Source organism: Aquila chrysaetos, chromosome 4, assembly GCF_900496995.4.
Source record: "Aquila chrysaetos chrysaetos chromosome 4, bAquChr1.4, whole genome shotgun sequence".
In the NCBI taxonomy this organism is placed as follows: Eukaryota; Metazoa; Chordata; class Aves; order Accipitriformes; family Accipitridae; genus Aquila; species Aquila chrysaetos.
Window position 1 is genome coordinate 52,905,258 of NC_044007.1, and position 26,046 is coordinate 52,931,303.

Genomic DNA, 26,046 nt, shown 5'->3' on the forward strand with positions numbered 1-26,046 from the left:
TCGTGTGGAAGAATGATCATTTTGTTCTAACTTTTTTCTTTTCTTTCAAATGTCTAATCAAGTTTCAAAACTTCATAATTGTTTGGAAGTGAAAATCTAAGGTTGCAGTTTGTTGTTATGTGTGTACAAAAAGCCAACATTGCCAAGGTATCGATATTTAAGGTGAAATGTGATAAACTGCCTGTCTATCTAATATATGGAAATGCTCTTGGATGCCTAGCTGAAAGTGAAATGTTGGGCTTGATGCATACATACCTTTGTATCCCAGAATGGCTACTGTGATTGTTAACAGGGCACATAAAATATATAATAAGATGATGGAAAACTTCAGTGCCCAGTTATTTTTACATTTGGTACATTGAGTCCCCTCCTGAATACCTGCAAAAGAAGATTTTAAGAATTTTAAAACAATGGCAAAGAACACATTGCTGGTTTTATCTCCCCATTTCCTCTCCTCCATTCTCTAAAGAACAAATTATTTATGTAAGCAGATGATGTATAGGTGCCTATCTGCCTATTCTGCCAGGATAGCCTCCACAGTGGTTAAAGCATCAGCTTAGTGATACAATCATTTTGGGATCTTAGCATGTGAAAGAGAAGTAGGTTCTGCTTCACTGGAAAACCTGTGGTTTTCCTGAGAGACAGGGCTATTTTCAAATTGTGCTAACAAGACTATGGTGAGCTTTGGAAGTCAAATGGTTATTAGCATCTCCTCTGTCAGGCATCACACTGTAGCAGCTCTTTCTTAGCATTCAGTCTCCCTACAGAGGCAATAAGAGACAGTAAATGCTCCGGCAGAAGGAAAATACAGAAATAAAATAGCATTGTGAAAACCCAATAGGAGTACTGGTCCTGCTTTGTAACCATTACCACAAATAGTTACCATGTGAACACTTTTTTTCCATAATGAGAGAGACTTTTTTCCTTATTTTGGGGGGGGGCGTTGGAGAATATTATTTCCACAGAAAAGAAGGATTGCTATACTGGTAAAGCTAGCGGTACATCTATACCAACAGAAAAATGCTGGTGAATTTCCCCTTGTGGACAAGTTTAAGAAAAAGGGCCTCAAGTTGAGAGAACACAGGCCTTTATTATTTTATATTTGCACTGTTTGCAGAATGGTTTGATATCTTTGAATCTATTAGGGAAGCAATATTCCTCTTTTCTCTACATGCTCATCGGGAACAGCTTGAGAGTGTTGGAGGCATTGATTAAGTCACCAAGAAATTTGTCAGAAACACAAATGTGTAAAAACATGAATACTGGACCACTGTGCTGGAATTAATGGGTGGGATTTATCCCTCCTTCTGATGTGTGTTAAGCAGGCCAGGATTAATGTAGCTTTCTGTGTCTGTCAGAAAATGCATTTCTTTGATATTTTACTCTATTTGTGTACTATTAGGGGAGTCCCACAGGAAAGCTTTAAGCTCTAATAAATTCTATGTACCAGATTACTTAACTAAGCAAAACTTGCTCCGTAGCTTTTTATGAGTAACTTATATTTCCCCCGAGGCCTACCCACAGATGATTTTACTTTTCCCAACTCATGACCTTTTGCAGAGTGGTTTTTTATTTTTCATTTTTTAAGAGAAAAGCACGGGCCACTTCCCCGGGTTCACGGAGGACAGGTGACCAACATATCAAGTTAAGTCAACTGTATTTCTCTCTCAAAGAACAGCAGTTTCCAGTGAATTCCTTGAGCCCAGGGTACTTGAAGGAGGGATTACCATATTGGAACAACTCAGGAAGAGGATTTATACAAAGTTTATTTGACAAGGCATTTTCCTCAATTCCCTCTGCACAAATACTAGCCATGGCTAAGGCAGAAATGCATCTCTCACAGGTCAGCCCACCTTCTGCGTTATGTCATCTAATGTTTTTTCTAAACTGTTCAGCTGTGACATGACTTTCTGCTGCCATGTGATGAAACCAATATGTAATAGATTTGGGTTCCTTGGTGTTTAGGCATAAGACCAGTTGGGAACATCTGGTTCTTTTTTCAGGAACAGGAGCATCAGGGGAAAATGAGACAAAGACTTGTAAGCATACACCCAAGAACAGAAACTCCAGAGTGGAAAGGCTTCTTTCCTGCCTGGGTAGGTGGGAGGGAAGGGAGCTGGCACAGAGACAGGCAGTTGCCTAGCCCATTTATTGGTGACTTGGATTTGGAAGGCTGATAACTCCTGCACCACGAAAGAAAAGGTGAAGTGTCCATAATTCAATAGCCAAGTTTGCTTATGGATCCTGATGTGTGGGCTGGTTGTCTTTGGTTGACAATCTCAAGGAGTTTGCTAGTGGGGAAACTGCATACTGAAAAAGCTGGAGAGGGAAAGTACAGTTTTCTAAGGGTTTGCAGTAGGTATTCAGAGACTGAAATTATTTCACAGTAGGAACTTGTGGTGTATGGAGCACCATTTTGCTGCTGTTAACTGGTACCAATGGGCTCATTGAACCCCTGAGCGTTGAATGGTTCCTCCTCCGAAGGGTTTAAAATTCAGATTCCAATCCTTTAAGTCTTTGAACATCCCACATATCAAAAACCATGAGAAACTTGGGGCAAAAAGCACATCACATTCACCTTCTAAGTATACAGATAATAGAAAGCTTGATCCTCCCTATTTTAATGTTAATGGAAGCAGGACCAGATCCATAACCGGGAAGACTGATAGACTGCAGAGGTACAAAGCACAGCGAAAGGCAGAAATAAAAACAAAACCTTTGACAGCAACTGCACATAGAAAAGTTTCACTTGATTACAGTCTCATATTAAGATTACTCATTTTATGACATGACCTGCTTTCTGTCACCATACTCTGGCTTCCTGTGTAGTGTAATGAACTGAAACTTCACTGATGTCACTGGATGTATTGTAGTTCAGCATCTAGCATCATGTATGTTCCAGTGCTTCATAAGGATCTTGTTTCACTTGTCTCAGTCCTCTCTATTGCTGGTTCAATAAAACAGCACTTTGGCTTTTTGGAACTTTTACTTTCAGCGTATTTCAAACTGACATCAGAACAGCGCCCCAACAAAAGCCAGACCTTTTCATCCTTTAACAGCCCAGTGCTGTTGGTATCAGTAATATAAACACAGCATCCTGAAGTGATCATACAGGCTAGAGTGATTCCATTAACTAAGCTGGGCTGGAACTATGTATTGCATTGTCTGCTGGCGCTTTCTGCCTGTCAGCTTAAAACTGCATCTGACTGCCATTGCACCCCCACTACCCTCATCTAACATGTCCCAGGTCCAGGGCTGGAGTAAAAAGCCAGGGAGCTCTAACAGGCTCTTTTGTTTTCCTTTACCTGGAGATAGGCATGGTAAAGTCTTTCAGAGCTATTAAATTTATTCTTTATTGCAAATACATAGCTCTTAACTCTGCTGCTATTAACAGCCCACTTTCTAGTTTACTAAACTTATAAAAATTACTAAAGATAGAGGTACCTTGAAGAAAAGATTTGGAAGACTCATTCTGATGTCTTTCTGTGCAGTTAAATAATCCAGGCTATGAGCAAAGGTAAAAGCCAGGAATGCAACCCTCTCTATAGGGATGAATTACAGTGTAACCAGGGCTCCACAACCTCCCCAAGTACATACCTTGGCTTCAACTCGCCCTGTTGCTCTTCCCCACTACCCTGTTTAAGGACCAAGCCCAAATAAGATTGTTCTGACACAGGAGATGCATTTAGTCTGCACTGTGAGGACACATTTTTATTGAAGGGTTGCTCTGACAAGACGCGATAGCCAAAACGTTAAGCAACAACAGATGGGAGATGATTTCAAATGCTTGTTGTGATTACACAAAACTGAGCAGGTTGGCATAAAATCATACAGGTTTATCAAAAAAGCTGAGAGTCAAGGCTTGAAGGACCCCTTGCTTGGCCTTTAATTTGACAAAACCTCCCCAATTTTACCCACTCAACTGCTTGCTTTCATGGCTTACATAAAATGCAGTGTTCTTCCAGGAGATGTGTAACGTCTCATCTAGAAAGCTGTAGAGTAAATGTACAGTGAAAGACCATACGCGCCCATTCCATTGATAGAACATATGTAAAACCTGCAAAAGGGGGTTCTCAGCTGAAGTCAAGCTCTTCTCCCTTTGTTATTGTTGCTTCTAGTGCAGCACACTCCTCTCTGTGTCCTGTACACGTGTTTTCAATGTTGGTCTGCTCCCAGACATTTGTCACTAACTTCCAAATCCAGGGAACCAGGGTCACTTCCGCATGATGTGCATTTCTCACTGCTGATTTGATCAACGTTTAATAAATATCAGATGGGACAAAATGTGCCTCGTTTCTCTGGACACATGCTTTTTTCCATTCCTTTTCCCAACTTATTTTAATAAGAGCTCTGGTTTTTCTATCTCACTGTTGGGAAGACATCTGGCCAAACAGACAGCGACCTAGTACAAAGAGATCCTGCTGGCTCACATGCTTTGGGGAGCCCCTTCTCTGCAAACCAAGATGGTCACAAAAAAATATGCAAGTGAGACATCCCCCTGTTACCAGGCTTTGTAGTATTTGTTTTTATAGCATTGCATTCCAGTGACTGAAGACTTTGTTCTCATGCAGGGGGTATACATCTGCAGATTCCTTTTGGGCTCCAGATAAGCAGAGGTTTTTCTGGGAGAGGAGCTTGTGTTTTTGGTTGGGGTTTTTTTGTTGTTCCATGTTTTTTAATGGGAGACTAAATATATTTGCTCTTTGACATGGAGTAACCACCTTACAAAATGCCTGACTCCTCAACTATGTTACACTTCAGGAGCACATCTTTGAACACTCAAATATGATATTTTTTTTTGCCGAATAATTTTTTTAAAAGCATTTGCTTCTGTGTCCTTTTCTTGGTGCTTGCTGCAGGATCTTAGGTGGCCTCATAATCTTTCTGCTAGCAGATCAGTTTCGACAAAGATGCAAGGTTCCCTTCATAACCATGACAAAAAAATGTACTGATAAGATGATTGAAGAAATGTAGTGCAGGAAATGAAAAAACATACATTAGTTAGGAGGGTTTTTCCCCAGTGTAATTCATTGAAGAGAGATAACCTATGTTGAATTTTGGAAGGAAGACTGCAAGCCTAGTTTGCAGCCATCAAATGATAAATTTCTCAAAGCTAATGTTTGCAAAACTGATGAACAGTAGATCTAATATTTATATTTAAAAGGGCCTAAGCAAACTATGTCCATCTGGTTCCAACCCCCCTGCCATGGGAAGGTATCACTGCCCATGGCAGGGCCGTTGGAACTAAATGATCTTTAAGGTCCCTTCCAACCCAAACCATTCTATGATTCTGTGATTCAACATGTAGGTAGGAATCCGATACTGAGAGGTAACCATGCAGAGTTGTAACAAGCTCCCAGTGGGTGCCTATCTCACTAGCAAAAGTAGATGATCCCATGAGGAACCCACCTCTAGGTGTAAATAACTAAATGCCTTGAAAAAACTGGCTGTAAGTGCTTAAATTCAGGCACCCACGTGTAAAATGGTAGTTTTTTACTAATATGCATGACTAGCCATTAGGAAAGTAAGTCTGTCTCTTAGGACAGAGAGGATTTTAAAATTCAGGCATATAAGTGTGTACATATATACACACACTCACACACACACATACTTATGTTCAAATACATAGAAAAAAATATATGTGTGTATATGTTTTTTACAGAGAAGCTTTTCCATATTACATTAGCACACTCAAATCAAAAGCAGACACATCTTTGCCAACAATAAACTTTGTATAGCTTTGAGATTACTGGATCCAGCCAGCCACAAAATCAAAAGTGAGATTTTTGTCTTCTCTTCTGTGTGGTGTTACAGGTTATTAACCTACCCTTCATGAAAACAATTCCTGTGATTCTCCATGAATGGTTTCATTGCAGTCAGCAAAACTGATGATTCAACGGCTCCATATGACTAACCTACCTCAGAAAGCAATCGTTCTTTATAATGGTTATAAATGGCAAAAACTGAGACTGGTTCATGCTTTTTTAAATTATTATTTTGAGATAAGTCTCCTTCCTTCAGTTTAGAGTATATTCTTACATTATAAAGGCTATAACTTGAGCTAAGTGTAAATAGATACCCTACATTTTTCCTAGCCAATGTGTAAAGGTCTATGCCCATCCCCAAGTTATTGGATGGGCATTCAGCATGAGGCTGCAGCCATGGGAAGCATAGCATATACTAGGGCTTCTCTGAGCAGCTGCCCCTCGAGCTGCTGCACGGTGCCCCAGCCCCTCTCCAGCTCTGTGACCTAAATGCTGCTGGACAACCCTTCCTGAGGGTAAGTGTGGCTAAAAGAGCAAACGTCATGGTTATTGCACGACTGGTCTGCAGGAAAGCACTGAGCACTTAGGTTGCAGTTGTGAAGCTCCTGGTTTGGCAGAGCCATGCTCCTGCCTTCAGTGGCACGCCGAGCCATTCCTCACACCACAGCTCCCTCACGTATGCACATCCATCCCCAGGGCTTTGTGGGGAAGAGCTCTTGACCAGGCAAACTAAGGGCCTTTATTGTACATTATAAAACAGGGGTGATACTACTGAATTGTGTCTGCTGCCACCCCCTTCTTCACTTCTCGCTCAGTCTCTTGCCATGATATCCTTTCCACTCGGCCCTAGGGGGAACATGAGTGCCAGCCTTCCTCCCACATCCACAGTCTTTGCAAGCCCTGGCTCTGCAATGGCAATGGTCCTGCTTGCCCAGGTGGTGCAGTGCTGCCTTGTGGGCAGGTGGATTGCAACAGCCTGCTTAACTTCATTCTCAGATTTTTACAATGCCATTGGAAAAAATATTTAGCACAAACATGCTGTCATTTGTTCTGGAATTTACTAGTTTTGCTTCTGGTTTTGTAATCAAATAGGGATAAATGCAAGCTATGCTTATTTTGAAAAGGTTTCTGGTCATTTACTAGGAGGCAATTAAAGCAGTGAAACTTGAAATCTAAGCGGTGGGTATGTACTTACCTAACTTGTGCCAGTTTTCCTATGCCAGGTGGAAAATCATGAAACATGGCAGCAAGACAGAGGATGGAACAGCCACTCTGTATTTCAAATAAATACTGCGAGACACAGAGCTTCTTTCTTCATAAATTAATAAATAAATGGACCAACCCCAAATCACTCCATCCTCACAGGTTTCTACAGTGTCTTGCATAACCCGATCAGCCTGTTACATAGCTGATGGCTTGCTTGTATGAATAACCTCTGGAGAGGAAAAAACACACCTCAAAAGCCTGTTCTGAGAATTTATGCCTCAAAAGAGCTGCGCGACTCCTGCCAGGGCCAGTGGTGCCAGTGCTTGTGATTTTATCCTAAGCTTCACACTGTGGGATTTCTTTTTCACCCTGGTGCCCCTTTCTTTCCAAGTGCAAGGTCCTGCACCTGGTTGGGGCAACCCCCAGTATCAATACGGGCTGGGGGATGAAGGGATTGAGAGCAGCCCTGTGGAGAAGGACTTGGGGGTACTGGTGGATGAAAAGCTGGACATGAGCCAGCAACGTGCGCTTGCAGCCCAGAAAGCCAGCCGTACCCTGGGCTGCATCCAGAGCAGCGTGGCCAGCGGGTTGAGGGAGGGGATTCTGCCCCTCTGCTCCGCTCTGGTGAGACCCCACCTGGAGTGCTGCCTCCAGCTCTGGGGTCCTCAGCACAGGGAAGACATGGGCCTCTTGGAGCGGGTCCAGAGGAGGACCACAAAAATGATCAGAGGGATGGAACACCTCTCCTGTGAGGACAGGCTGAGAGAGCTGGGGTTGTTCAGCCCGGAGAAGAGAAGGCTCCGGGGAGACCTTACTGCAGCCTTCCAGTACTTAAAGGTGGCTTACAAGAAAGATGGGGACAGACTTTTTAGTAGGGCCTGTTGCGATAGGACAAGGGGTAATGGTTTTAACGTAAAAGAGGGTAGATTTAGCCTAGATAGAAGGAAGACATTTTCTATGATGAGGGTGGTGAAACACTGGAACAGGTTGCCCAGAGAGGTGGTAGATGCCCCATCCCTGGGAACATTCAAGGCCAGGTTGGTCAGGGCTCTGAGCAACCTGATCTAGTTGAAGATGTCCCTGCTCATTGCAGGGGGGTTGGACTAGATGACCTTGAAAGGTCCCTTCCAACCCAAACTATTCTATGATTCTTGCAGCTATATAATTATGAGACTTTCAGCTTTCAGGACAACAGCATATCCTAGACCGTTAAAAAAGCAGGGAGGAGTTGTTCCTTAGGGCTTAAGACAATAGAAGAATCCACCATTTACAGGATTTTTCATAATCCTGCCCCTAAAGAGCCACTGTCACCACTGAGGGGGCAATGCTGGGGCTGGGGCTGCCAGGGCTCACTATGTCCCTCATCCCCTGAAGCTGGAGGGGGGCACTTTGTCCCAGGAGCCCAGGGTATTTCAGTGGAAATGGGGGGCTTCCTTCTCTGGGACACCTTGGAAAAACCCCACCCTTGATGATCCGCAGGTTGCAGCCCAAAGCTCTGCATGCAGGGGAGGCCGGGCAAATTCTCCTCCACCAGACTGAGTCTGTTGGAGGCAGTGGCTGCTTCCTGTAAATCCAAATCCCACATCTGACATAATAAAGAGCCTCAGAGGGCCAACACTATTATCTCTGGAAAGCTTTTGGCCTAAGAAATACTTTATTCTATGTAATGTACACAAACCCTTTCATTAAAGGAGGGGAGAACCCTCATTTTCAGCCTGACCATCATCTCTCACCTATTTATATAACCCAGCTAGCATTTTCTCTCTGGCTTTGTTCTTCACAGTAGACCAGAGATTCACAATGAATTGTCAGAAATCCTAATTATACACTTCAATGACCATCACCATTTAATTATATAGTATTACCAAACAATGTCCTACTGTGATTAAACACTAAATATCTTAATTGAAAGGATACAAAAAGCCTGACCACAACACAGGCTAAGCAAAGACTGCTGAGTATCTGAACTGTATGTTAGGCAAATATTATGAGCAGAACTGAAGGACCAGCATGGTAAATTTTAAGAAAAATAATGGATTTGCAACAGTTTAAGGTCCAGCCATAGCAATGCGTTACAAATATCACACCACCAGATGGTCTAACATCCCATAGAGTATTAGATTTAAAGACATGTCTAGAACTTAACTCAAACCAGAACAAAATCCAGTAAGTGCTGGTGCTTTTATGTGTCTATCCTCAGTTACTGAAAATCAAGCAATGAATCACTCAGTGCACGTCTCTGGAACTAAACCCCAAAATCTAATTAGGTTGTTCAGAAGATGAGAGAAAAACTAGAACAGTTAAAAGAAGATGAAAATTATGTATGAACTGAAGACTTGTTCAATGGCAGGCAAGACAGCCACGATACATCACAGCAAAGAGCCTCTCAAACTGTATCCCAAAAGAGAAGAATTTAGACTGCCTTGCAAGAAGACATATAGCCAGATCTATAATGAGATCAAAGCCAGACCTTTGGTTTGTGCCACAGCCTCCTAAGACAACCTGAGGATATGCCATCCAATGAGTTAATTAAAACTAGACTGAACAAAGCATTTGCAAAGTCACAGAAGGGATCTGTCCTTCAGAGTTATGCCAGATGGCAAAGTAATGCCATTTCTGTCTAAGTCTGGGCCCTCTGTTCTGAAATAAACAAGCTTCCTAATGAACCATAGCTCCTAATTAAGATGGTATAATTTGATGATTAATGTACATGATTTTTAGTCTTAATTCAAACTACATTTGACTGAAAGGAGGAAAAAAGGTAACACACTGAAAGTGTGGATTTCCTGTAACATTCTCTATTTTTATAACACAGTATTTAGGTGTAAACGACCTTAGTAATGGTGTTACATTAACTGGTAAGTAGAAAAAATAATAACTCCATGCTTTGTGGCTTTTGAGATACGTTTGTTTAAGAGGGCAACATGATCTTGCCTGGGGCTGTGAGCATGGTAGGTGCTGATATCACCAGCAGTGACACCTGTGCTGCAGAGCGACTCACCAGGAACACGGTGAAGTCATCCAGAGCACAGGCGGAAAAACCTTTCTCTTTATGGGAAGCTTTCACCCTTTGTTTTACTAACTTCTACACCTTTTAACATTATGTTAAGGACAGTGCTAAAAATGTTGGATCACTATTTAACAAAACAAGAAAAGCTCACCCTCGCCAAATGAAGACTCCAGCGATGGACAATGAGGCTACATTTCTGTGTTCACCGATGCTACCACAAATGCTATTCCAGCTATCTACAGAAATTAAACTTTTTTATGTGCCTGTACAAGTTAAATGGGAATACTCAGCAACCATCTGTTCCGCAGAAGTTTCTGTGTGGATACCTATGTGCACACATGCAACACTAACGTGGTCGAGGCAGGTCATTTGTTTAAGACCATTATAAAATCCCATGTGTCTCTGCAAAGTGTGCTTTTAAACTCTTATAACTCATATGAATCTAAACCGATTTTCACTAGGTAGTTGGAAGCACACTGTGTGCCCTTCTCACTCATCAGGTTTTTTTCTCTCCTCTATTACCTAGTGGAGCGGAACAAAATAATGTTTAGACCGTATTTGATGGCATAAAAATTGTATTTATCTTTTTCTGTTAGGGAAAAATACAGAGCTACTTTTGATGAGACTTTCAGCAGGAGAAAATGATTGCCTGCAGGCTATGAACAAGTATGCCCAACTTCATGCCAAAAAGCAAAACTCTGAGAAAATTATAAAGACTGTGATTTGTAAGCATTAAAATGCAGATGCATCAATACCTGCAGGCTTTGTCACATGTTCCAGCTGGAATGCTGCAATGAAGTGCTGACATTAATAGAGCTGAAAAAACTTAATGACGATTCGATCCCTCAAATTAATATATAGGCCTTTATCCGCCCTTTGCTGGATTTAGTGGTAAGGCTTCCATTGCCTTCATTAAGAAGCATTCTAATATAAAAGTTGCCCCTTTTCCAGCTGAAAAGTCTATCTGAGGACATTATTTGGAATTTAAAAGACTTATGTGCACATAAAAGAAGAGGTGAAGGTGTTTCTATTCGTGCTGGGTACTTAGCAGTTACTTAGGCCCCTTATTTGGAACGTGACCCCAAAAATGAAGAGGGCCATGAAGAAGAATACAGTAGGACCTCACAGAAGAAAGTGAGTGCAGAAAACACAGTATGGATACGGAAGCCTGCTCTACGCATTTGATTATGGCTGTGAGTGCAAATTGCCACTTCTGACTAGCCTTTTGCATGATGATATCAAGAATGTCTGGCTGAGATACCAACACTGAACAGAGAAGAAAGGATCCTTGCAGGCACTGCATTGAACGTAGCTCACGGTCAAAAATCCACTGGCTGTAAATTAATTCCTAATCTCCTGAGGCTACATGTTCAACTACAGGAGAGAAATTATGTCCAGGTATGAACACTGCTCCTCTGGAAGTGTGCTGCCTTAGTCCCCTCGGCCAAATCGAGACATGGCATTAAATCACCTCCAAAGGAGAGGGGCTGGCAGGGCTAGGATTTATTTTTCACCTCACTGCCCTTCTAAAACTCCTTTCTAAAGGTAGAGCTTTTTCCTCAGAAATATTGCAGGCTTGATGGCAGAGACAATAAATCCAATTTCCACCCTCCAGCCTAACCAACTTCCCCCAACCCACCTCAGTCTCTGCCTCCTTTTCCTGAATCTTATCTCTTCAAAATGGATGTTTTCCTCTGTGAAGCTGGATCTCTAGGCTAAGATGAAGGACTGCGATCCAACGCAGCTACCATCTTTTAGTTTTCTCGTTCTGTTCTCCCCTTTTCCCTCTCTCCTGTCTTCTCTGTGTTCTGCAGTATCTCCAGCTCCTGAGCTCTCCCCATACCCCGGCTCATACACACCTCGCTAGCATCCAATTTCCTGGATAAAAAGCAGACTTAGAATGAATTCCTCAGGCAATCAAAACATTTTTCACATGGTTGTGCCAATGTGCAATGGCTGTGCAATGGCTGTACAATATAAGGAGCGAACAGCCCTGATAAATGGATTTTTTCAACCTAATACCATCACAATTTCTGTGATTTTTCCCTGCTTAATATTCATCTGTACCTAGAGAGGAAATTTTTATTCCATAAATTACTAGAAGAAGTTTCCTGTACAGAGGTGGAAGTGTGGTTGATGAAGGCGATTTGTGTTTTCCGTCCTAACAAAGCAATAAGCAAATTTATACTGTCTTGATAAACACGGGAAACTGCTGAGTTGAATCTGCTTGTTACAAGTGAGGAAAAGCTATGCAGAAGGGCATCCAGAGCAACTAGCCAAGAGTAAAGCAAACAAACTACCTAGCTACCTACATAGCACCTACCCACTGTCTTCCTAATGTCAGTGCAATCACCTGTTAAGTAGGTGAAAACTCTATTGCAATCACGGAAATACAGAGGTTGACAAATCCATTAAAAGCATTAACCTACTGAATCTGTAGGGTGTACGTATGCCTTGTCACAACCTGCCATTTTTTAATATCCTGGGAAATTTATTAGACCGCCCCTAACACAGCGTTAAACATGTTGCTACAGTTACAATAATAATAGTAATAATAATACTGCAATAATAATAATAATGATCTTCCCGAAACATATACTCCTGGTTATAATCCTTTTCTTGATAGCTTACAAAATCATGGAAAACTAAGTATTTGCAAAATATTTTTTAATGAAGCCATGGAGTTTTAGGGTGTCCAGCTCCAGAGCAGCATGTAGGGGAGGGAGCTTCCATGAGGCCAGGGGCTCCTGTGATCCCACATCTGCAGATGGAGGACTCAAGTCTTACCAGGCATTTCAGGCTCATTGCTACAAGTCTTATCAGGGCATTGAGGTTTACAGTGGGAGGCTTAAATTGAATTGCTATTCTTATCCAGAAGACTAAATTAAAAAATTAGAAGTTTTCACAACAAACTTTATGTGCTTTGATGGAGAGAAAAACCCAGATACTGAAGGACATTTTAATTAAGAGGCAGAAGGCATTATATAAATCTATAGCTACAATTGGGAATTTGTAAATTTTATTTCAGAGGAGAAGTTGTAAGGGAGACCTGTGGTTTCTTCCCCTAATTGATGTGTAAATATATTATTAAAAGTTCTTGAGAGAGGTACAATCCTATGTAATAAAAAAACCCTAAACAAAAACTTAGCTTGTGTTTCAGTGAAAGCAGTCCCAAGGTAACTGAAAATAATGTTTACTTCTTTGGAGGGCAACGGTTCAGGAAAGAAGGAAGAAGGGAACTGAGTGAAGTCAGACAGGCGAGATGTGTAAATTTTTTTTATTTTGAAAAATTATTCTTCCTGAATTTAATGCCAAATACTTTCAGACTACAAACCTAAATATCTGCCTTACAACTTCTTCATTGGTTTCCAATGTTCTTCTAGACTTGTAACTTTATCATACCTTTAACTTTTTTAAGAATGTTGAAGTCCTCGAATAATGGCTGTAATAATCAGGTTTCCCTATTTTGATATGATATACCACTAAAAATACAAAGAAAATGATCCCTTTCTGTACTTATTGTAAAAGGTGGCAAACACTTAGAAAGTTAATAAAATTGCACACATTTGTGTCAACCCTGAATTTGCTTCTCAATGCCTATTTTTTGCCAAATACCAAGATTTATTGGTCCTTGAAGCAAAAAAATGACTGAAGCAAATCTGGGGTCAATATTTAACTTCAGGGTCAACACATCTTACTTTTTCACTCCCAGAGAAGTCAATATTGGCTGCCATACTCTGCAGCTGCTCTTTTGAACTCCAACAGAGAAATACATCACACCCTTGACCCACAGTCTTTCAGCCTAAGTGTGGAGACACTATAATTTATTTGCTCAACACAAGTGTCAAATGTTTTCAGCACTAAACTGCACCAAACACTCTTGTTCCTTATCACAATTTCAGCTGCACAAGTGTAACCTCTCTGGCTTCCACAGTGTTACATGCATTTTATATCGGTGTAGGTGTATCACTCAATCAGGGAGCTGGAAAATGTCTTTTCTTCCACGTCAAGCTAAAAGCATAGAACAGAAGAGCAGGTGAAGCAGCCAAAGTGGCAGCTCAGTAGAAACTTCAGATTTAAAAAATTAACATATAGCACTATAGCCTATTTAAGCAAAATCCAATAAACTTCAAAATAACTCTTCCTTGCGTCTTCAGAGTCCACAGGCACTGAGTCCCTGTACTGCTCTAGGACTTATAAATAATAGGCTGAAAAATAATTTTTATGTATTAAAAGTAAAAATATTTTCCTAAAATGTCTGTTTCTCAGCAGTTTTATTTGACTTAGAACATTTATTTCTTGGCTGGTTCCTTATATGCCAAATTTCAGTCCAGGGTGAATTTTTCCATGGCTGAACTATATACTCCTGAAGAGCAGAGTTGGAAATGTTGAAAACCATAAACTATAGCTAAAGACACACATCACAAACAGGACCATGAAAAGCAGAGCTTTCAGTTTGAGCAGAACCTTCTTTTTTAATGAAAGATGTATTTTGTTTGCTAAGCATACTTCATACGTCACCTCCTGATACTCTAACTGAATCTTCCTCAAGCCTCCGCAAGGAAGAAATGTTTGGGCACATAAGATGTAGCCTTTGCATGTAGGAGACTAATTTTTTCACTACTTTCCATGGTCTTTTTGTTCTGGACTTCTGGCCTGATCCACAAGAAAAGTGGTGTCCTGTTTGCTCATTTGAATGATACATTACTCTATTTAAATAGCTTAGATAAGACTTTCTTTAATACTGCAAAAACAAAAGCTCTAAAAAATGTTTTTAAGGTGAATGAGTGGATTCAGGTCCTTCATATCCTATTACATGAATACTATTTTTTAATGGCAAGATCAACACCTGTACAATTTTAGAAGATGTTGCACAATTGTGCACCTGATACAAATGCAACCCTAAAATAGAGTAAACTGCTTGATAAATGTCCTGGTAGCTCTTTATCAAAAGATGAGAGAGGATATGCCCAGCAACAGTGTTACACTCCTGTAGAGATTGTAAGGGTAGTCCAATTTCTTATGCAGGTTCTTCTCTCTTCCACTCCTTGTTTTCTCGAGAGCTTTGTTAAAGAAAAGTTAAAGGCACTTACAGAAATTTCCTCCAAGTGTTCTGCCAAGGTGCATGAGCGAACTCAGGTCAAAATTTTGCTGTACATGGACAGAAGCCAGAGGACAGAAGAGCACTTCATTTTTAATCGTTATTCCATTAGTTACTAAACTTCTTAGCTGCTCCATAATATTTTGTACTGTCTGAAAATGGCATCCAGCTTTGTGGGAGATCTTTCTTCGGCCTCTCTCAGCTGTGGACACAAATGTAAGGTTTCCAAAGGAACACAAAACTTAATGCATAGCTAGTGATGAGTACAGAGCAGCCATTCAAGCAAGCTGATCACAGGGTAAGCTGGAACCACTTAGAAAGTGAATGTCAATGTACCTAAGAGTATGGTGGGAACCAAAAGCATAAACCCTGTGTGCTGTGCTTGGAGAGCAGTGGCTCAAAAAAGGATAACAGGAGTGAGATGACAAGAAAGCTACCACAGAGTAGAAGTTAGGGCAAAAAGGGCAGATCCAGCTTCCTGTCTTGCTGCAGTGAGCTGGCAGTTGGTCAGGTCTTGGGCGTCACAGCGCTGATGGGCACCCAGCTCGACACAGGGACCTCAAAAGCCCAACTCACTGCGGTGGCTCTCCAGCCTTCTCATGCTGGAGACAGCACCTGGAACCTGGACAACCTTGGACAAGCTCAGTGGCTCAGGGCCAGGCTCGTCATGCAAAGGTCAAGAGAAAAGGTTTCCTGGGGCTGGTGACCGAGGGCAGCTCCTGGTGGGGTCAGAAGCTTGGCGGGCCACCGGCTGCAAGGGAGCAAATACGGGAGGGAGCTGCTGTTGAGCTCCTCACATCTGTAGGGGGGAGGCTGCAAGTCTTACCAGGTGCTTCCTCACTACGAGTCTTACCAGGGGACTGAGGTTTAGAGTGAAAGGCTTAAATTGAACCAAATGCTTTTCTTACTTGGAAGAAAACATAAAAAAAAAAGAAAAACAGAAGACTTGGCTGCAGAGCCTAGCTGGTTTAATGGAGCACTGGCACTAAAGGCCACTTCTATTAAGAGGCAGAAAGAGTAACATACACCCCTGGCTACGTGTTGGAGGTAGAAAGATGACTCTTGGAAATGAAGCAAAAATTCAAGCAGTGGGGGTGATTACAACTGGAACAAATTACCATCACAGGGGATTCCCTGTATTTTAATGTCTTCATATCTAGCCTGACTCCTCATTTAAAAGATATGCTTTAGCCAAAAACAAAGTCATTGGACTTCGTACAGGAGTAACTGGATATAATTGTACAGCCTATCATACACAAGAGGTCAGAGTAGTTAAGTGTTTTGGCTCTAAACCCCACAAATGGAAATAGGTGTGTCTCCACTCTGGCCTGCTGCACAGAAAATATATGTCTTTAGGGGAAATTAAAGGTGATGACAAGGCGCCTTATTGCCCTGAGGGGGACATGCCTTTTGGATCCAGCTGAGCTCAGAATTAAGACAGGGAGTGAGCAGATAACCCTCCCAGATGTTTTATGGCACTGGATGGGGACAGCAGATGATAACAGCCAGCATAGCTCTGTATGCTGGAACACCAGAGATTTTGTTTTTCTTATAAAACATGTAGTAAGTTGGTTTGTTCAAGAAACAAAATAGAGTGAATCAAAAGGAATAAAGGCTGGAGGCTAATTAAAAGCCTGTTTCTAGCAATACAATGGAAGAAACTGCTCAGGAACAGTCCATTATGTTGTATCAGGGCCCTGCAATACTGCCAGAAAATGCTAAGAGCTTTGGTGAGTTATTTTCAGTCCTGTTTATTAAACGCTACCACTGAGAAATCCCTCTGTTGCTTTTCCTGAGAGCGGGCACAATCTCCAGTGTGCGACCTGGCCATCCTCAGCCAGGGTGTCCTGTCATTCAGGTATCCATCTGGAGAGACAACCACCAAGGCAAGCATATGTCTCTTACCTAGGGGAGAAAGGACACATTTCTCATCTTGGCCCTTCTCTTTTTTTTTCCTTTAAATAAACGTACTGAATCAAAGTCCTAAAGGAGGACCTTCTTTAGAGCTGCTCACCAAATTCTGGAGGTAAGGTCTTTTTGTCAAAGTGCAACTTTTTCCTTGAAGTGTAGACTAAGCATATGGAAAAGTGTGAGGGAAGAACAATGTTTCAGTCAATTAATACAGATTGGGAAAAGGTAATAGTACTAAACCTCATGTATCACGACTACACAAATCAATAAAAATTGATGACAATGCTAGTGACTACTAAAAGGCACAGTATGGAGAGTGAAGATTTAGGACCAGGATGTGAAACAGGAGCATTCTTTAGGACACTGGAAAATGCTAACTTTGACAGGCTTGTAGAAGCTATTTACTTAAGTACTTTTTAAGGCAGAGCTCACTTGATATTCACAGAAAACTACTGAGATCCAACCCGTCCCTACAGTCCCTATTCTGAGCATACTTTCTGCTGTATTTGCACCCCTTACTTATGGCAATAAAATTAAATGCTGCATTTCAGGATGATTTGATTTCAACCAAAAAAGTATAATGAGTGATTTAATAAATTAAATACTGGAAGATTGCTAGAAGTACTGGACAACCGTGCATCTAGGCTTAAGCATTAAAACCTGTTTTCTTGCAAACTTCCTTTATCTGCATCTGTTCGGATGGTTCCCACAACTTGCAAGAGAACAGAGAGAAAATCGGTTTTTTTTTGTCAGCTTTTCATGGCATAATGGGTAATCAACACATCGATCTTTTACAGCCAAGAAACCTGCCTCCCTGTGAGCTGTAACTTGAATCATTCACCAGGTTAGTCACAGCTGGGGGCGGCTGTGCTCTGCTTCCAGCCATGACTCTGCTGTGCCGGGAGTAGGGGTAAGGGCACTTTTGGGAATCCGCAGCACGCAGTGACTCCGCCATCAAAGGGGAACAGTCACTGCAGAAAGCGTGTGGCCACCTCTGCTTCAGGGTGACACGCTCGAGAGATGTTCACATTCATGCTGAGTTTTACTGCAGCCTGTAGGTCTATTACTGGTTTTTTCAACTTTTTCATGTAGTAGGCAGCAGAACGTGGAAAGCTGAGTGACCAGACATACTATGTAATCCAGTCTGACACCTATTAACAGATAAAATGCCATTGTAGTACTGAGGGTGTGTTAAATTAACAGTGTTGCATTTCAGCAAGCATGCTTAATATGTTGCAAAAAGAAAGACTGAGGGCCTGTGTCTCCTTAACACAGCTGAATAATACCTGGCAATCTTACAAAGTGAAAAACATTGCCTTGAATTTTCATTAAGGCTCAGTGTTCAAGTTCAGTGCCAGTTCCCATTGGCTCACTCTGTCTTCAAGATAAATTGCAGATTAATCTATTTTACTTTCTTACAGTAGCGAGGCCAAATTATCCTTGTACATGCTCCAGTGGAGACTCACAGAGTTAATGTCATCACACAGATAAAACCTGGACCAAAATTTGGTATGCTGGCTGTTGCCCATTCCCTGCTTTTCAATTCTTTTTCAAAGAAAAAGAGGGCAGCCCATCCTTCAGTTGTGCGGGACGAAGAATGCTAACAAAGATAATGCTTCTAAAATGTATATTTTTACTTTCCTTGATCAAGACTTTCTTTGGTGAATGTATGTTTATTTAAACAGATTGAATTTGCTTAGCAGCTATTATAGACTGAAACTCAGCTCTAAAAGATTATTACCATGAATTAAGATAATTTTCTGTAGTGTAAATTCACCTCATAAATCAAGTCTGGTATTCATACGGCCTTGCAGATGTGCCAACTCACTTGCAGCTGTAGGCACTAGAAAATTGGCAGAATTTGTCCCTAAATCTGCAACTGTTTGATGACACAATTAATGTATTATGACTTTCAAGTGAACAGACTATTTAAAGATGTTTTATAATACAGAGTTTCAGGATATCTAGCACAAAACACCACTGCTGGTAAAAATGAGGAGAAAGTGGAAATTAGTGGGGTTTTCTAGTTTTGCCCTCACTGCAGTTTTTCAAATATATCTTCCTCTGCCTCTGACATGCTGGTCAGCAGAGCAAACATTTCTTCAGTATTGACACACCGTTCGGCTCTACATGGAATATGAAAAAGAGATGCTCTTGTGCCACAAGAATGTAAAGCACTTCCAGGTTCAGGGGAGTTACCAAATAAACAGCCTACATTTCAAAATTACCTGGCAACTCCTATTGAAATTGGGACCATTCATCAAAGAAACAGTTTAACATTAAATACATGAGTAGGAGGTTAAGTGAAGTTGCTGGTGGTTCAGCTCTTTTGAAATTTGGTCTATTATTACTATTTAGCAAGTGCCTCTATAGCCAAGGTCCCTGTTTTGAAGACTGGACTAATCCCACTTCCTTACTTACTTTTGTCAATCAAAGAGTGACTGGAGTTCCTGATTTTGGCCAAGCAGAGTGAAACAAAAGCTCTAGAAAAAGAAACCTACATGAATTCATGAGAAAAAAATCTATGATTCAGCAGCCACAGAACAGAAAACAGAAGAAATTTTTTTTCTATAATTTTGACATTTTTCCAACAGAAGAGTCTTTACTTCAGTCACAAAAATTTTGCCTCAAATTTAATTTTTAGCATAACCCAATTTTCAAACCTAAAATATACCAAATTCACCAGATCTACAGCATTATGTTACATTTGTTGGAGAAATTTTGACTATGCTTCTCTGTATTTACACCTTTGTCCTTTAAATACAGACTGCCAGTCATGCTGTCCACCTTAAATAGCACAGGAACAAAAATTTACTCCCAGAAGGTAGTATTTTGAAATATCTGGTCCCTCTACTGCTAAGATGCACCAAGCAAAGTCATAATCCCAAGTTTTCCATGGAATTTGCTGCCTTTCTGAGCAAATTTTTAATTCTGAACTGCATTCTTAACTCCTACACCAATGCAAATCCAGGATAACTCCAGGGTATTAACTCTAGATTTAAATTGGTACAAGTGAAAACAGAACAGCATGAAGTATTTAAGATATTGCTTGTTGAAATAAATTGTGGAAGCCATGTCCAAAAGCTCTGGCCTTGTTCTTTTAAGATATTTTCTGGGATATCCAAAAGGACTTCAAAAGAGGGGTCATCAATTCAGAACAAAAATAATGTTCAAAATCAGCTTATATCTTCCCAGGACCAAATCTTTCTGTAGTCCCTCCTGGTTCCCTGTCAAGGCACTGCTTCCATGAACTGGGGACTCGGAAAATATGTAATATAAAGTCTGGGCTGTAGGGAATAATATCATTAGGAGAAATGAATTCAAAGTAGTCTCTCTGCAAGATCGCCATGCACAGTTGCAATGCCTCCTGTACCTAAATTATCTTCCTCCTTTATGCAAGTTGTACATGAGAAAAATCTAAAGGCTCACTTAACAGTTTTAGCAAGCTATCTGCATTCAGAACACCTCATAATTAACAGCACATCATTTAGCCAAGTGAATACTTATGAAAGTGTGAGGTTGAAGAATAATGTGATCCCAGCTCGCATGCCTCCATCCTGACCTAGCTTCCCTGTTACTCTAGTCCCAGGTCTCTCTTCTAATTTAGCTAGTAACTTCAGTAGATACCAGAGAAATAGGAACCAGGCTGGGATAAATAAGCCATCTGAAACCAGACTTTGAATTTTAGCCAGATGAAGTAAAAATTGAGTGACTCATGTGGTGCAATAACTCACTATTCAGTTATCTTCAGTCTTCTTCACACATCCCTATCTTCCCCCTCATAAACACCCTGAGAGCTCTTCAGGTCTCTAACACTTTAATGACAGTACCTATCACACAGCTCATTTCCCGTGTATGAACATATATATACATATATATATAGCTAGATATTACATACTGCTTCTGTTGGTATCCCGCCTGTCTGTGCAGGATATTTCTCACCTGCTCAGCAATTCCAGCTCTCCCTGTGAGAGCTAAAGCCTTGTGCAATGTGAGATTAAAACTGCCAGAAAGCCTTCCTCTAGGTATTTACAACAATGTGTTAATTTTCCATGTTGTTTCAAAGGGGTGCATATCAATGGATCATCCCTTGCTGGTTTATGAATAAATCTCAGATTTTTAGCTCAGGCTGAAGCTGTCATTAAGTCATACAGGTTCTTTCTTTAAAAATTTCTACAATGAGCTTTTTCCACATTCTTTCTGCTAGGATTTTGGACCCTAGGTTGCCCACCCCTGGACTCAATGATTAAAAACCCCTTGCCACTGGATTCCTTACATTTCTTTCTGACCTCCTCCAGAAGACTTCTGAGGCAGCTGCTACCTCCCTTTCCTCCATCCGACTCCGTCGTCTTTCCTGTATCCCTCTGCCACATCACCCTTCTCCATCTCTGCAACACACACATGGGCCTGCTGGTCGCTCCAGAGGTCCATTCCTAGCCAGACTCTCACTCCTAAAGCCTCTCTTCTCACACCCTGGCCTTTCCCTCCTGCTTTAACTTGTAAAACTCCAGACAAGCAGCAGGAAGCTGGGTCTGCTCTCCATCTCCCATGAGCAGAGCAGCACCCAGTCTTTGTGCACAGAGCCCCAGCCCTGCTCCATCACCTCCTCCTGCCCGCTCCTCTCCTGCAGAAGTCCCTGGTGCCCTTAAGATGCAGCAGTTGCATTGCGCACACGTGCGCTGCCTTCTGGGCCTGCTCATGTATGTCCCTGTCCTTAACCTGGAAGCAATTCGGGGCATGGACTCTACTGAATATGTTGCAGTTTGGACGTTGCAACCTAAAGTGTGTTATAAATGACTTGGTGAATATAGTACTACAGCTACTCCGCCTGGAGTCTTGACAGTGAGGGCTTTTGAAATGCTACAGAACAAAATTTGTTAAAAACCAACCCTGAACCCTCTAACAACCCCCCCCAGTCCCCGAAAGAGCAGAAGACAAAGAAATTCACCTGTTTCCATGGCAACCACACTTCAACAAAGGCTCAGAAGAATATCTGCTTTCCCCAAATCACATCATGCCATGTAAAGAGGCTGCAGCAGAAACAGATGTTGATGATATATCAAAAGACAGTTACCACCGCCCTGATAAACTTGTTATCTGAAGGCTGCAGTTGTCAGAAGGGCTTTTGTACTGACCTAAAGCCCACCTGGCTGTTGAAAGAGGACACATCAAAGAGGCACCGAGCCAGAAACAGCCTGATGTGAAATCTGTATTCAGCACCACATCCTTTCAAATGGCAATATAATCTCCAACAGGATACATGAGGATAAGGAGAATTCGTCTGTACAACATAAAATATGTGGCAACTGCGGTGGGTACTCAGCAGGGTTCACCACAGTCTGTGGGTCGTGGCTGAAAACCTCACCAGAGGACACAAACTTTGGAAAATACAGATCTACAAAGCAGCTCGATTGTGAGGCAATTGACTTAACTCAGCCAGTATTGTCTTTTTTTAAAATATTGCTAACTAAATATAAAACCCAAGAGCCTCATCATGTAGGAGGGATAGGTGACTGTGTTTCAGCAAGCGGTGAAGGCAGTGCGGGTAACCACCAGAACTTGACAGTAGGAAACCCTGTAACTGAGGAGAGAGCAAATGCAATGGCTGGGTGTATAAGCAAGATTAGAGACGTGGCATAGCTGTGTCTGGTGATGCTATGGAATAATGTATGTCATTTTTGCATTCACTCATTGAAAAACTGAAATGCAGCAATGGCTTGGATAGTAGAGATGAAAGGATGATAAAAGCCTACCTTAAAATGATGGGCTAAAGAACCTCATTTTACTGAGTTTATCAAAGATGAGGCTAAGCTGACTCATTCATGTTTTGTTCATAAGTTAAACCCTTTCTGATAATACAGGGCTTTCTAGTAAACAAAGTCATGATAAGAGCCAGTGTAGTGGACATCGAAGTTAAACATATTCCTAGTAGACACAAGCTGACGATTGTTATCAGAGAAGATGATTAACAATGGGCAACAGTGGAAAAGACATTTAATGGATTCTGTCTGTCACATGAAGTTTTAAAACTAAGAGTGGATGTCTTTTTGAAAGATATGCCTTCACGCCAGAAAAAAATTTATGGGCATCATTCAGCAATAACTCTGTCTTGTATTATGCAAAAGGTCAGGTTGCATGATCATGTAAAGTTATGAGCCTATGCATTTTTAAAGCACTCTAAGCTCTTGAAAACAGTTAATTGCACTGAACTATATGATTATAAAAATGAGTCGCTCTCTAGATGGAGAGGCTGAAGAGGGTATCTCACAACAGCTAGTAACCAGCTGCTATGCTTATAGGAAACGGACTCAACTGCAAAAGCAAACATATAGATACCACATGGATGCCTGTGCAAAAGACTCCCCGAGGGCACAGAAGCTGCCTGAGCCATGTTGGGTTCTTCTTTGGGTTGAAGGAGATCAGAAAGGAAAACATTAATAAAATATCATGCTTGTTCCCTTTGTGCATTTGAAGAGATTTTTATCTGAACTCAGTCTTTCTGTTGCACCAGTAGTCACCCTGGCTACATCTTTCTCACATTTAGTAACTGCCCTTGGGTTGGGACTCGTGTTTGCAAAGCCAGGTGGGTCAGGCCAGTCACATCAGACTGGCTGGGCATGCAGGACTCGAGTGTCGCCAGGGCCCCACTGTGCTGGAGCCTCCCAGCCTGAAGACCTGGCTGGCTTCCTCCACCCTCAAACCAGGGGTGAGCTCCTGCTTTGGCAGTGTGTATCACCACTGCACTTGGAGGTTCAGCCTTTGAATAGGGAGCTAATGTCACAGTACAGACTGCCAGGCATTGCTCAGAGGGAATCAGTGCATTTCTGTTGGAAAATCTGGGACAAAGCAGAAATTGAAGAGGCACCAGACACATATGGCAACTGATGAACCCCGATATGGTTTGGTGATGTTTTTTCATTTCTCTCCCCCTCTGGCCCCTCAGAAAAGAGCAGGGAGGAACTTCTCCTCTTCCTTTGCTGTTTTAGCAAAAAGGTTTTTTAAAGTATTGTGAGGCTTCAGGGTAAGCCATTTAAAAGGGAACTCCTAAACAACATACAGAGAAATTGCTTTTTAAAAAAGTCCATCCTCACACCTATTCCATGTTTCAGAGGAGTCACTGTGTATAAGTGATGTCTGCAGTCACTTTTCTTACTAAACAGTTCACTCCTTGAACACCGAAACAGCTTTCACCTTGCCTTTCAGTTTGCTGGGAGCTCTTGTAATTGAGAAAAATATTGACATGTTCTTCGGCTTTTTAAATAATCTCTTTTACTCCACTTGTACAGTATTAGCGAAACTCCAAAACTCCCTAAGATAGAACGGGTGACCTGTTGGTAAGAGCCTTTGACCTGGGAGACTAACAGATTTCCTTTGAGACCTTGCAAACGCATCATCCTACAGGACTGCTTGTGTATCTATCTTGCTAATGTGAAACACAGTGCTGAGAGCCCCAAGTTAACACTGACCCCATCCCTGGACTCACAGCACCAGAGCATTACTGGAGCTATGCTGCTGAGCAGCACTGCTGCACCAGTATGGGCACATTAGCTCAGCACCTCTGTTTTGTGTCTTACTGTCTGGTATGATGAAATGCATCCTTCAACACTTAGGCACCATTTAAATACAAAAGGACTTACGCATATGCAAGTTTTGAGAAAGCTTTTGCAAAGACACTGGCATAATGTAAAATGGATTTTGAAATTATACAATATTCCTAATCTTGTAAAATAACATACCAATTTTGTCTTCAGGTTCAAACTCACAGGGAGTTTTGTCTACAGTATCTCACTAGCCCTCACAAGCACTGGTTTAAAACAGCATTACCTTCATCAAATACAACTGAGTTCCTCCCCTACAAAAAAAAAAAAGACACTTTAATGATCTTCAAATATCAGGCTTATCTGAGAGGACCATAAGCCAAAACCTACTTGACTTTCCCCCTCAGTCTCCTTGTCTTGAAAAGCAAACTTCACATCTGCTTGTTATCAGTAGGTATCTCACAGCACGCCTCTGAATCGTTTAGAAAACTCAAAGCACATGTTTATCCCTGCTGAGGAACCAGTCATTATGATGCTATTTACAGGCCCTTGGTGACCCAAGCTCACTACATGGTGTAGAAAACTGCCAAAGATTTTGTCTCAGGGGTTCTCGCTGCTGCTAGGTTTAATTACTTACCATCAGCTTTTTCAGCCATAAGGCTGCACTCCCTCCTTTCAAGCTGCATTGAGGCATGCCTGTGTGAGGACATGTGGGAAAGCTAAGATAAATCAATTAGGCATATGAAGCACATCGCATGTGAATTAAAGCAACTTAAGCCCTCATGTGGTTACTCTTGTTCAGGAGAATAAAAAGGCTTTCACTTCCCTGCATAGATGACTTCAAAGCTACACCATTTTACAATTGTAATGTGTCATGAAAAGCAATGAGGGGCTAGGAAGAGATGCCAATGGTCTTGAGCAAATGCCTTCACATCTAAAAATGAAAAAAGCTGATTGATTAGTAATGTGGAAGGATGATATGTCCTCCTGAGACCAAAGTCTGCTTTTCACAAAACACTGCACACGAATTCCTCCAGAGCCTTTCTGCTTAAGATGACCAGACGAGCCCTGTATTCCTCTTAGCACAAGGATAAACAACTACATCACTACAGGATGCTCAAAGAGCCTACTTTTTGTGGGACATGAAGTTTGATGCAGGACTAAGCTTCCACTGAAGTTCAGAGCCTCAGGTCCAGCTCAGGCCATGTGATAACTGTGCTGAGACAGCAGCTTTGCTCAGTATTTTTGATGTTCAGGAAAGCCATTTAAAGGTCTGATCTTACATCCAGTATCCAGCTTGCAACTGCTCCTTACTATACCAAAGAGAAAATTCCCAGTATCAAATCCAGATCTTTGCCATTCCGGAGCAAAAGGCTAAGGATATTGGTTTCTCCTTGCGCAAAGAGGGGAAATGAAATCTCTTCACATTGTTCTTCTCAACCTTCTTGAAAATCTGTGCAAGGCTAGCCCTACGTTTAATTTTTCATGATCTTGAGTCAAAACAGAGCCCTATTT

The 26,046-nt window shown here is 41.5% G+C and overlaps 1 protein-coding gene across 3 annotated transcripts in view; it reads right to left on the bottom strand.

The window, feature by feature from the left end:
* The window catches only part of COLEC12 (collectin subfamily member 12), a 102,360-nt gene that overhangs the window by 20,507 nt on the left and 55,807 nt on the right, over window positions 1-26,046 (bottom strand). For 2 of the 3 annotated variants that reach the window (XM_030012169.2, XM_030012167.2), the window contains one exon: window positions 256-378. In XM_030012169.2, coding sequence (XP_029868029.1) covers window positions 256-378 — 123 coding nt within the window. Of the gene's footprint in view, window positions 1-255; window positions 379-24,817; window positions 24,846-25,168; window positions 25,228-26,046 lie in introns of all 3 variants that reach the window. The other variant, XM_030012168.2, reaches the window with a different exon arrangement.